The following is a 13696-nucleotide window of genomic DNA, read 5'->3' on the forward strand; positions in this document are numbered from 1 at the left end:
TCATTATCTAAGTCAGTCAAGGGTAGTATGCAGTTGTTGAACTCTCTTTTGATTGATCATAAATCAAAAAATAAATAAATATAACATAAATCATGTTGGTGCTTAAAACACATTAAACCAAATTTGTGAAGGGTGTTTTCTAGAGGGTTTTTGTCTTTCACATATCTAACTTAGCGAATTACCAGAATATTAAGGAATATTATCCAAGAGACATTCAAATGTTAGTCATCTCTGAAAAAGTTTAAAACGTTTTCTGAGCAGTTGTTATAAATGGATACATTGCTAATACTTCGGTTTGCAGAAGAGGTCATTGAAGAACATTATTTCATCCAGCAAAGATTCAGATGATTTATCAAACGAGAGCTTAGTGATAAACATTTTTTGTCACTGTTCCGTTCCTGGTTGTTAGTTTGTGTTGCTCACCAATGCAGATGATGTAACCATAACAGTAGCTCAGTCAACAGTTTCTTGTGTCATGAATGCACATTTAGCAGGTAGTTATTAAGGTAGTTATTTGATCAATCTTACTGAATGCAGTAGGAATATAAGGCATAACCATATTTAAGGTCTATGCCTCCACAGTTTTCCAGCATTCTCTTTCTAAAAAACTAACAAGTGACTTTAACAGATGAAAATGGACATGATAATCATAGCCATCTTTAAAGTTGGTTTATTTTTTATATTCAACAGCTTAAGCATAATTTGCTGATGGTCTGCCTAATTTTCCCAAAACAACCTTTGTTATTTTATCCGGCTAGACTAGACATCACTTTCTGCTGGTCTGTCTCTTCAGCTGAAGTGACCAGAGAACTCTACAATGTGAATGTGCCTGTGATTGAATGATTCCATTCCGTTATTGGCACCGCAAATGAATGGTGCAGTGTGGGGACGAGTGTTGTTTACCTGATGAAGTGGATGCTTAGTATATTCCACATAATATGGCCAGGCACAGTGTCTGCTTTTTGCGGACTGCAAAGGTGCTAATTACTCTGACCACCAATGAGGAAAGCCTCTCCAACAATATTAAATGGTGACTTTGGTAACTTAACAGCCTATAAGAGTCCATCAAAATTTAGATACTAATGAACATTAAGAATATTCTGATGTTAGATGTGTTTTTTTTCTCTTAATTATCTTTCACAACATCATGCTTGACAAGGCAGTCATTTCTGTCCTCAGGAATACAATTCAGTTCGAGGGACGCTTCAAGAGAAGTGAAGGAAAGACACACAAATATCAAAAATGATATTCTTTGCTTTAGATGTGGTGTGTTCAAATGTGTTTACCACATTCACAATACGAGTCCATATGAACGTCCCCCTCTTGTGGTAATCACAATGTTGCACACAGACATTTTCTGAAAGCAAAGAGTTCACAACTTGTGATGTGTTTGACATTTTAAAAATGGCCGTTCCAATTGAGGATATTTTATGATATGTCGGTATTTGTTTGTAGAGAACCCCTCATGGGTGTGAAGGGAGGTGGGTGTGGGATGCCAGACACCACTGTAGAGCTCTCTGGAGCTCTTGTGAGCCTAATTCAACAAAACACAGATGAAGGAAAGTGCCTGCTTGATAACCCCAGTGAAAGGCTCTCAAAGGCTCTTCTGTTGGTGATGTTTTGCCCACAAAGATGCTTTGTTTGATGATTCTGTTTTTGATGTATTGTTGTTGGGAGATCCCCTACATATAGTATAGGAATTGAACACCTCTCCTGTGTTTATCTGAAATATATTGATATTTTAGTGATATAGCATTTTACCAAGTAATGTGTTAATATGTATGATGTGTTGATATTCCCAACAGACTGATCTTTTTGTTATGTCTTACATTGGCCACTGGTTAGCCTGCAGAAATATTGCGTTCCAGTGGTGTATTCACAACCTAACTCCTACACGACTCCCCATGTGCTAGTTAGATAGTTAAAAACTCACATGTTCTATTTGAACTCAGCAATGCTATGACATGGAGTTGCAATGAAGTGCACCATTCAGTCTGAATCTCAAACTTGGTTGATACACTGTTGGATCTGAAGCTACTCAGCAATACAATCACAATTTCCTGTCATTTGTGTCCTTCAATCAATCTCCGTGCACCACGTGTAGTGCATAGTGGAATTGGTGGATTTACACGTCTTGGATGTCTTCAAATTATGATGGTCTAAACATTTTTCATTTTTCAAATATGCTCAAGAAATAAGGTCTCCATAAACTATAAAAAAAATAAAATTCCCAAGTTATTCATTCAAATCTCTATTTAAAATATTGGAGGGATAAATAGCAGTCACCATGGGAAATTAAATTGTCAATATTTCTGGATATGATTAGTCAGATACAGTATATTCAAATATTCAGTGCATATATTGCCTCAGGCACTTCTCTTTTTGTGTGTCTCACAGATTTACACTGACGTGCTGTGTGTTTGTGTGGGTGAAGGGGCGGGGGATTTACGTGTGTTTGGCAACAAGCATGTTGATGTCATCAGCACTGTTTTAGAATGAATTAATGAGTTGGATATACAGAGATAGCAGGTGGAATTAAGACTGAGAGAGGAGGGGACAGTTCAGTTGGAGGAGGAGGAGATGTAGACGGGGAAGGGAGAGCCAGCCAAATCATTGGTCAATAGCCCAGAGGCAATCTGCGTGATTTGCTTAATAAAATTAGAGAGAACGTTGACTATACCAAGACAGACAACACAGAGGCAGACATTTAGAGCTGCCAGCTGTAGACATCACATTACTGTTTCTGAAACAAGTCAGCCTGTGTTTACATACACCTGCATACTTACCTTCAACCACCAGAGAGACAGACACACCTGTGTACATTTGGTTAGACCCTCTCCCTGTGGTTCCACAGTGCCAGAGTAAAACCGGGGGTCTGGGGTCTGGGGCTTACAAGCAGCACATGGAGGAGGACATGGATCCCAAGATGGCAGGTGGCTCGTGTTCCGAGTCCGGATCGGAGCCCGCTTCCTCTTCAACGACTGCTCCGCCAGAGGGCTCGGAGCCGTGTAGGGTGGAGGAAGCCCTTGTTGCCCCTACCCTGAGCTCCCACAGAGCGACACAGGGCCTGTGTGGCCCTCGCTGCGTGTTGGTGGTGGTCATCTTACTGGTGCTCTCTCTCCTTGGCAGCTGGGCCCTGGTTCATCTCAGCTTGGGCTCGAGAAGCAGCAATGGACCATTCCGCATCTCCTCCGGCTACAGTCAGCCAGGCGAACAGGAGGCAGCCACATTCAGCCCCCACTTCACTACAAACTGCAGTATGGGTGAGTAAACATCTGCTTTGTCAATGTAATCGTATAATATGTAACATGTATTTGTAAGCTGAGCAACTATAGGTCTATGCTGACTGTGGTTGTTTAGGGTTTTATCAGGGTGAATAGCAATGGCTGTATTTTGGCTTTTTTTTGTGAAAAGTAAAGAGATTGCTTAAAAATCTATTTCACAAGTTATCAACCAAAAGGTGGAGGCATCTGTTGCTTTATCTCTAGGGGTCACAGCTGTACTGTCAGCATTTTTAGAGAACAGTTGGCATTTGAAAATAGCGATTCAAAGCTATGGGAGATGCAAAACCACCGGAGAAAACAACCAATTCACTCCTGACATTTTAAAAAGACAGAATATTATACAATCTCCTTTTATGGTCATCTTGTTGTGATCATTATGTGGGGATTTATTGTTGTATGACTGGTGACAGTGCCTATAACTGTATGTATTTTGTATATTTGTTACTGTCCTTTTTTATTCTTATATGTAAAGTGAGTGTTGTACTTTGAGAGCAAAGATTAAGCGGAATCAAATTTCTTGTTTGCTAACGCAAACCTGGCCAATAAAGCTAATACTGATTCTGGGTAATGTTATTTTGATCCCAGTGAATAAACAGTTATGCAACTTCCCCCTACAGCCATGGAGTCTATGGAAATACAGCACATACCTCAGTTGAATTCAGAAGTATGCTGAAATGCTTTTTGAAAAGAAAAGGGAAAACAAGTCAGGCTCATTGCCGGGTCAGTTGAGTGCAGATCAATGTAAACACAGCCGAGCTGTAATTATCAGCTCGCTGGTCGAATTGATGCTCGCTCGCTCGCTCGCTCGCTCTGCAGAGAGAGATCAGTTTCTGGTTGCTGTGATTTAACTTTCACTGCAGTGGATGGTAACAGTGATTGCAGCTTTCCTCTTTATCATTTCTCTCATTATTGCCTATGGTTCAGCTAGTGCTGGCTGCCGTGGCTATGTTTACAAGACTCGCTGAGGGTGATGAAAGCATAACCAGTAAAAGGATTTATTGAAGGGTTTGCAGTCTCCCCCACGGGCCAATCCAATCTCTCCTGCATCAACTTTGTATTTTACAGGAAAGAGGTGAATTAACTCCTAGTTCATGTTTAGTTTTATATCTATTGTTTATATCTATTGTATTGCACATTTGAAAAGAACAATAGCCCCCTTCCTACATCCGTGGTATTACGATGAAGATTAAATTTAGTTTTAGAAAGAATACTATTTTTTTTTTCAATGTTACACAATGATACACAACGCCTGATCATCTCACTCTATTGTTTTGAGGGTGTTTCAATCAGAGACTCAAGGCATTCCAGCAGTCAATATGGCCAACATCAGAAACAAAGTATGTGACCATTTTTACGTACAGTATGAACAGTGCAAACAGATCCTGTGTCAAACACACACACACACACACACACACACACATACACATATACACACACACACACATACATAGACTCACACAATGTCTTCTTATTTCTCCCCTTCCTCTTGATGCCCCAAATAGCAATGATGTGCGTGTTAAACCACTTGGAGCGACATACTACTTGTTATGCAAATCCAGGGACAGGTCTCCAACTGTTTGTGTGGCATTTAGTTCACAAAGGCAGCCTGTGTTCTGCTGCCACACGCTCTGTACCTGAGCATGGCTAACCCCTGTTCTCAGCATTAATCCTTCTGGCCTCTCAACAACAGCAAGCAGCGGGGTCACTCCACCTGCTGCTTACGCTCAAATTACCTGCCATACAACTGGGGAGTTTGATGGATATTGTGTGTGTCTGTGTGTGTCTGTATGTGTCTGTGTGTGTGTGTGTGTGTGTGTGTGTGTGTGTGTGGGTGTATGGATATGGACATAAGGATGTGTAGGGATCTACCAACAATTTACGTTGGATAAATAAACATGAATAAAAAGTCGTGCAAAATTGAGGCAATCCAACGATCCATAGTAGTGTGTGTGTTTTTTTTTTTTAAAGAATCCAGCATACTGGATAGATAATTAGCCAATTATAACAACAGGCTGAAATCTCTGTGCCCATTATAATTGGATAAGTCAGTGCTTTTGTTTTGTGCCTCTATTAGCAAGAAGACTCAACTGCAACATTTCAGTTTTCTTTTGTTAACTGGCCTTGAGACAGGCAGCTTTGTTCGCTTTGGTCATATACTGATTTCTTCCCTTCAATATGTGGAGGCAGAATGTTGGCAAGTGAGGCGCGACTGAAATGTTCCTTTTATTTTTGTTTGTATTCTCTGATTTGTGTAGCCTAAACTGACAATGGTGTGCACAACACCAATGGCGACAGCCTGCTTGAGATAAAATAGATGATTTAAAACACAGTTTGTCAAGAAAAGGAATGCAGTTCCTTCTCTCATATATTTCTTCTCCTCACAAGGACCATTCATGTTTAGGCTACCAGGCAGTTTTGAACACCACTCCAGATCTTAGCACTTGTCTACTGGAAAAGTATTAAGGCCTGCTAATAATGTTTTGTTATTGTGGTTCTCTGTGTCAAAATTAAGAAAGTTTTGTGCGAATTTACTCATAACCCAATGTCACTGAGGGTAAAAGACTGAAGCACACCACTTCAACAACAAACAAACCCATCTCTTCTTGACGTATCTATCTGCGCTTCAACTTCAACATGTCAGAGCTGAATGTAGTGCACATCACTCGTGGCAGCTCGGTGGCTACAACGGCGGCTTTGCTTGCATGCAGATGAGACCGAGAGCAATTTGAAGGCTCCCAATTTGAATGGGCCTCTTGCCATCAGAGAATGCCAAGGCACATCACACAGCAAGCCAATCAGTGGGCGGAAGGAAAGGATCTGATTTATGAATTAATCAGCACATTTCAGAAAAGAAAAAAAAAATCAACTTTCTCCCATGTGAAAATTAATATTTATTTTCTCCTAAGTACATTACTAAAGGTGATTCTTACAAGACGTGGATTTGGGTCGTTCTTTTTTTACGACGTCTTTATAATTATTATTAGTCTTTGGTCTGAAAGAGATACGTTTATTGTAAGCAATGCATCAGCCCTCTCCAAGACAAGATGTGATTTATGAACTCACTTGTGGCAAGCGGTCTGCTCCAGCATGGGCCCCTCAGAGTCCACTTCCCCCGGCCATTTCCCTAACCACTGTTGCTGCGCCGCATTGGGGGGCACCAGCTAGGCTACATTTAGCCACACAGCATTGTCAGTGTTTTCTCCAGGCCATCAATCATTTCTGCCTTGGAGGAGCCCTGAGTGAAATGAGCTGTGTGTGTGTGGACTGGGGATGGGGAAGGGAGTGGGCAGGTAAGTGTGGTTGTAGTGGCGACGCCGACGGGAGAGGTGGTGTGTGTTTGCAGGACTTAGCCGGGCTCTCACTCACTCATCCTGTGTCAGAGCAGAGAGGTTCCATCACTCAAGCCGTCTAGGAGCTATTGGGCTGGAGCTGTTAGCATAGCCTGGGCTTGCCAGCCAATAATGTTTACCAATGTATTGTCTAAAGCTTGATTGGCTGTAATTAGAAGTGATGCTTTGTCAATTTTCTCTCAGACAACATCCAAGCCTTCGTAAGCTGCCGTGTGACCACACTGCGTTTATTGAAATATAATCCTTTTCCCAGTCAGACATCACCTGTGAACAGCCTGTGTGTTGTGTGCAGTGACAAGTTTATTATGTGTGTTTATGAACCTTTAGCTGTAATACGGCAGTTCAATTAGCAAGGCATGTATTTTTTCTGAAGCATGCCATAATTAACTGACCTGACTAGCTCATATTTGTGTGCCTCATGTCATACTACATTTGGGCTTATGTTGTATAATCCCCTTACCCTTACCTCTTTAGTCTTGGACGACTGCAGAGATGACATATTCAGTTAAAGTCTATACATTAATTACAATGGATTATCATTGAGGTTGGAGTAATTGGTCTGTTCCTGTTGTGCCTAGACATTGCAGACGTTAAGCATACTGGCTAGCTACTAGGCTATTTTCCATATTAATTAGCTTGATATTTATTATTCAGAATCTCCAGTGGTGCACATATTTTGGTGTGGGGGTGGAAGTCGATGGGAGAGGTTGTTTAGGTGGATGTTTATGGTGAGAGACAATCACACAGTGCCGTCTCTGAGGAAGATGTAGCTTGTTAAATTAATAATCAGTTTGTATGGGTTTTTAATACTTGCGCTGCATTGAATATGACTGTTAAGCAAGAGTCTTTTCTGTAGCATTTATTGCTTTGTGAGATGGGTTACCCTTGTCAGTTAGCTGCATGTAGGCCTACAGCCTCCTCCTCAGGTCTGAGCCACACTCCTTGTGTAGGTACTGAAATGCTCTACTAATCCCCACATCACCATATCTTATTGCCTCTTGCCCTGAGACCAACAAACAACCTGCAGCTCTTTACAACTAATGTACTCCATGCCTACAAACACATAACCATCAGTCAGTTGTGGCTGTGGGTCTGACCAGTTGTGGCTTGGGCTAGTATTTGGAGATGATACACAGGTCATTCAGCTTCCAATGCATAAACATGGCATCCCATATTAGTCATAGGAATAACCAAGATTGGCAGCAGGGTTAATATCTGATAAATTCACATGGCAAGATACTTGTAAAACCGTATAGTCTGTCATTTTTAGTAGTCAACATGCATAAGTACAGTACTGTTTTCTCAAAGGACTCCATATCAAACCAAATTTCCTCTGAGTGAAATCACTCTGGTGATGTATTGTATAAACCCACACCTTTTTATATAGTATCCAATCCTTCAGTGTGTAATATATATATATATGTGTATCATATTTATTTAAATGCTTTTTACAGACATTGAGAAGCATAACCTCTCAACACGGAACGAAACATTGCAGATTTACTTTTGAATCCTTCATATATTTTGAAAGCCTGTATCCTATTCCAAATCACATTTGAAAGATTCCATCCCATTATTTTCTATGTTATGGATGTCCGAAGTAAAGAAAGGAACTTCAATGCCCAGGCCACCATGGATCAAAGCACTCTGGTGCTGTTGTTAAGTTGGACAGACGCCCCACTGAAAGCCTGTCCACTCCTTTGATATCAGTGGCTCTCGGCTCTTTTTGCACCTCTCGTTTCATGCAGCTCTCTTTTGGTCTTATCTTTCTCTCTCCCTCCACCGTGGAGGTGCCTCAGTGCTGAAGATAGCATTAGAAATTGAGAAGTAAATTATTGCAATCAAATATGATCATACGCAAGAGAAATGTCACACTGTCTATACCCTTATTAGCTTTCCATTGTATTCTCTTTCTGTTGAATGGGCAGTGTTGAGAAATTTGCAATAGAAACAAGATATGTGTAACATTGAAAGATTACAAGATGAAGAAGTGTAGCATTGAAAGATTACAAGATGATTTAGTTATTCCCAGATCACACAGACACACACACACTCACCCCTCCTCGCTCACATAGACGTAAATTATAGCTTGGCAACCATAGATGATATAGACCCTATTCTTAAGCATGATGCAGCATAAATAATTTAATTCCTAAATAGAAACCACTTGTCCTGTCAAAGGGCTGTAAGTAAAAGTTCAGTCTGGAGGGATTCATCCTCAGTTCCTCAATGCTACCCAGACTCAGGTAAGTTTCTTTAGCTATAGTGCTTGTTTAGATTAAATAACCTCTTGAATTTTTGGGTTATGCCACATTATAGAAAAACAACTGATATTGAAAATGGAGGTGATAGAGGTGTGGACTTCATTGCTGCACAGGGAAATTAAAGGTTTGTACAGAACCTAAGGAAGGAAGTGTAACTGCCATAGAGGAAGGGAAAATTGTAAAGGTCACAGGAAGGAAAACATCTAATGTTACGATGAGATAACTGATTACCAAATAGAGGTGGACTGAGTCAAAGATCATCAAAGTGATACAATGTTGTGTTTGGACAAAGCCATTTATAGCACGTTTCTCATGCTACATTTGATTTGGTTGCTGTTGCTTGCCAAACGCTAATATTTGTGTTTGGTCATACACCCTTTACGAGAGAGACCACAGGAATACAAGACCACAGTCTGTTCTGTGTGCCATCACGAGAAACAGATCCAGGAACTACTGCCATATGTGTGTATATTTCACTGTCTCTTCAGTTCTTTTTTTGTCTTTTATCATCTCTATTGTTGGTGTGAGCCAACTGTATCTATAGTCAAATCCCAACACAATAACTTCCTTTTGGCCCTGAACTTGTTTCATGCAAATCGCCTCACGTGTCCTTGCCTGGACCCACCCACCTAATATTTTTATTTCACTGAGATACTGTAGTAGTCTGGCATCTGACAAAACAGTACATGTTTCCCTCAACCACCAGGGTGCCTAGCCAGTCATCAGCGAGAGGGGATGACATTGGTTTTGAAATCTGATGTGGCTCTGGTAAGCTGTAGTATCAGCACCTGCAAGTGAAGCACAGTAGGACATAAAGATGGAGGAAATAAAGTTAGGAATCCCTGATCAATGTGATTGGTTAGGAATTCCTGATCAATGTGATTGGTTAGGCTGGACCAATGATTTTAAAGTTAACGCAAAGTCTATGCCCATTATGATTCTAGGGTTCAAAGTGCTTCCCAGTCGTGAAAGGCCAGACTCTTCATGAAGTGAAGCAATGTAGTGAGTCTGGAAACCAGGATGCAATTGCCCCTCCTCTGGTTTGAGCTCTGGAGTAGCCTATATCTCCTGTTTCAAATGAATTATTAGACCCGTTCCACCTTATTCATTGTGACATTATCATACAATTAATACAATATCCAAGTATGAGTTTTACCTAGCATAGTAAGAAAAATTAGTAATTACAATGTATTATTATTATTCATTTTGCTAGACAATGAATGACCCAAGCTTGTATAAACTTTTAAACATTTATCATAATGTGGTATATCAAAAGGGTCTCCTTAAAAGTACTGTTGTTATTGTTGAGATGTCAGTAGAAAGCCTATTCAGACACAAATAAGTTGAATACAGTACAAACTTGAGTAAGAGGAACTCCGAACTCAAGGTGAAGGCTGTCTCTAACTTCAGGTTTCAAGGACAGGGAAGAAAGTAGAATGTGTTGAATTATTAAACATATCACCTCTAAACAGCATTATTTTGTTTTGGACTGCTGCTATGGAGCAAAATACATTCGGCGGGTTTAGTTTATAAGCGCTCTCTCTCTCTCTCTCTCTCTCTCTATATATATATATATATATATATATATATATATATATATATATATATATATATATATATATATATATATAGGCGATTTGCTCTAATGTTATTTGAAAAGCTTATTTTTATTTCTAGAAACAAGCCAGTTGAATTCATCTGTGGCTATCATGTAGCCAGACTTTTAGTCCACGCTGGAAATAGCACATATGCACACATAGCTTCGAGAACATGTGTAACAGATGCTCAGCCCTGTAAATATCTTTCAGTGGAATGGTGACAGTTAAACATTTCCTGTGGACATCCATCACTCAGAAGCCATAATAGTCTCCAGCCAACCATGGTCCCTTCAATTTCAATGTCCATATTTTGTCTTAGTGATTCATGTGGTGTATTTAGCAGTGACTTAAATCTATTGCACACATCAAGAGCCAACAAGTCTTCTGCATTAACACATGAATAATTGCACCATTTACTTATACACATATACATGTGCACATACAAACAAACACACACACACACACACACACACACACACACACACACACACACACACACACACAATTACACACATTCATGGAAACAGTGTTTATTCACAAACACAATGGAGCCTGACTGCATACTGTAATAAATCACTCGTGCTCCTCAGCTCTCCTCTCAGTCAAGTGGAATCAGCTTGTTGGTTTTCCGCATCTCTCTCTTCCGTTTGTTTTTGCCTTCCATTCATTCTCCTTTATCCGTACTATGATTAAAAAGGCCATTAGGAGACTTTTTACCCAGTGCGCCATGCTGAGCTGTGAAACAGGGACATTAATTACCCGGGCGATTACATGAGCTGCTGTTTCTTGCTCACCACATGTAAATGGGGCTGAAGTCTTCCGCTGGAAACTTAAAGAGGTAGTAGTTGCACAATAGGAACGAGAGCAACATAAGTATAAGTATATATACTCTTTTGATCCTGTGAGGGAAATTTGGTCTCTGCATTTATCCCAAACCCTGAATTAGTGAAACACACACAGCACACAGTGTACACACAGTGAGGTGAAGCACACACTAATCCCGGCGCAGTGAGCTGCCTGCATCAACAGCGGCGCTCGGGGAGCAGTGAGGGGTTAGGTGCCTTGCTCAAGGGCACTTCAGCCGTGCCTACTGGTCGGGGTTCGAACCGGCAACCCTCCGGTTACAAGTCCAGAGTGCTAACCAGTAAGCCACGGCTGCCCCAGAGCAACATGATATTGGAAATGCTTCAGTCTGTATGGCCAACGGGGAAGATGCACCAAGAGAGAGTTATGAGAGTCAAAGGAATGGCCCGCCTACAAACTCATTTGGGCAAGAAAGTGGCCCATGGAGGAGAGAGGTACAGAGGCGGTGCGGGAGTGATGTACAGGTATTGAAGTGGTGTAGGAGACTACATGGGGCTACATGGAGAATAGTGATGTAGGCATGGAAGTGGTGTAGGAGACTACATGGGGCTACATGGAGAATAGTGATGTAGGCATGGAAGTGGTGTAGGAGACTACATGGGGCTACATGGAGAATACAATGGAGAATTGTGTTTTACTGTCATCTTAATGCCTCTACTATACATGTATATCCCCCCTTTTTAATATCATTTTATTTGTCAATCTCCCTCCTTTGCTTTTTTTGTAAGATAGCCTTACCTGTGAAGCACTTTGGGTCAACATTGTTGTTTTAAATGAATAAATAAATAAAGTGACTTGACTTGACTTGAATAGATATGGAGGAGGTATGGGAGTGATGTAGGGGACTACATGTGTGAGAGGTCATAGGCTTGTGTACCATGTAGGAAAAGAGAAGCCCATTCTAATTTAATATGAGTTTGCTTTAATCAGCTTTACTTCTTAGTTCACACCTGGACTGATTTTTCAAGTGGCCCCTTTTATTTTTTACAAGACTGACAGATAATATCTGAAGGAGCAAACTTTTGCTGAACTCAGAGGTCTTTAGAGTCCAGGCAGCCACGCTTTTACAACCGGAAATCTACAGTGCTTTGATTAAAATAGCAAGCAGTGATTTCTAAAGATTTTTAAAGAAGTTTTTTTTATTGTTGTCGAATAAAGTAAAGGTGTGTGGGTTTGTGTGTGTGTGTGTGTGCGTGTGTGTGCGTGTGTGCGTGTGTGTGTGTGTGTGTGTGTGTGTGTGTGTGTGTGTGTGTGTGTTTTAGAGAAACTGTTCTCTCTTTATCATGATCTGAAAATAATGTCAAAGTGAACAATTCATTTTTCCTCCTTCAGGGAGCCAGCCTAGTGATGCTCCACTCTGATTTGCATAGATATGCAAAATCCAGACAGTATCTCTTTAGTCCCATTGATGCTATCCAGTGACCTTGGGTGTTAGTCTCACTGAAATCCAGTTCTGCCACATGAACCATAAACGCTTTTGTTTTTGCACTGTCTGCTCTGTGCTGTGCCAACGTATGTTATGCAAACAACATATGATTATGCTGTCAGATTTGGTGATTTATCATTATTCTCCAGAACAGTTGGAAACAGGGAAGGAGACTCGTTTCATGCAACCATTACTTTGTAGCAAATAACACAGGGCTAGTTTTTGCTGTTTTTGATATTAAATGTGACGTGACAAACATGTTAGGCAGTGTATCAGAGGTTTTTAATATTTAAGCATCTTTAAATGTCTTTAATGCTGATAATAGAATAATAATTGAATCCCATTTATAAATTAGCATCCAACCACTAAATGCATATTTAACCATCTTTTCCACCTTTTAGTCAAAGGTAAGAATATATTATTTGAAACCTTTTTAAAAAATATATTTGTGCATATGGTATGGGGGGAGCAATGCCTCTATTGAATACAATACCTGCAGTGTTATAAGCATCTATCTCTTTGGAAGGTTGTTGGGCTGACTCAACTTTATATGTGATGTAATCATCTGACAACAGGTTTTTTCATGGAGTCATGGAGGATGAACTCTAGCCTAACACCCTCTCAAAGAGATAACATTTTGTTGGCATCAAATGTGCAGGGCGTGGAAACCAGACAGCGAACGTCTTTAATTCAGGCACAGTGACCACACATCCCAAAGGGAAATGCCGTATAGAGTGATTGGGAAGGTAGACGATACACAATGCAATGCAATGTGGTTTTGTTGATTGTCTGTCTTCAAAGTAAAATGCAACTAAGTTCATTGAATTTCTTTTGAATTGAATTTCTGCACTCTAACGAAAATGTAAATTTGTGCAACGTGCTAAGAATTTTCACTATTTTATTATTAGTA

General features: G+C 40.3%; 1 protein-coding gene across 4 annotated transcripts in view; it reads left to right on the forward strand.

Moving 5' to 3' along the window:
- The window catches only part of alk (ALK receptor tyrosine kinase), a 274847-nt gene that overhangs the window by 222396 nt on the left and 38755 nt on the right, over positions 1–13696 (forward strand). For all 4 annotated transcript variants that reach the window (XM_042071615.1, XM_042071616.1, XM_042071617.1 and 1 more), the window contains one exon: positions 3130–3263. In XM_042071615.1, the coding sequence (XP_041927549.1) occupies positions 3130–3263 (134 nt within the window). The remainder of the gene's footprint in view (positions 1–3129; positions 3264–13696) is intronic.

This window comes from Alosa sapidissima, chromosome 19 (genome assembly GCF_018492685.1).
Source record: "Alosa sapidissima isolate fAloSap1 chromosome 19, fAloSap1.pri, whole genome shotgun sequence".
NCBI lineage: Eukaryota > Metazoa > Chordata > Actinopteri > Clupeiformes > Clupeidae > Alosa > Alosa sapidissima.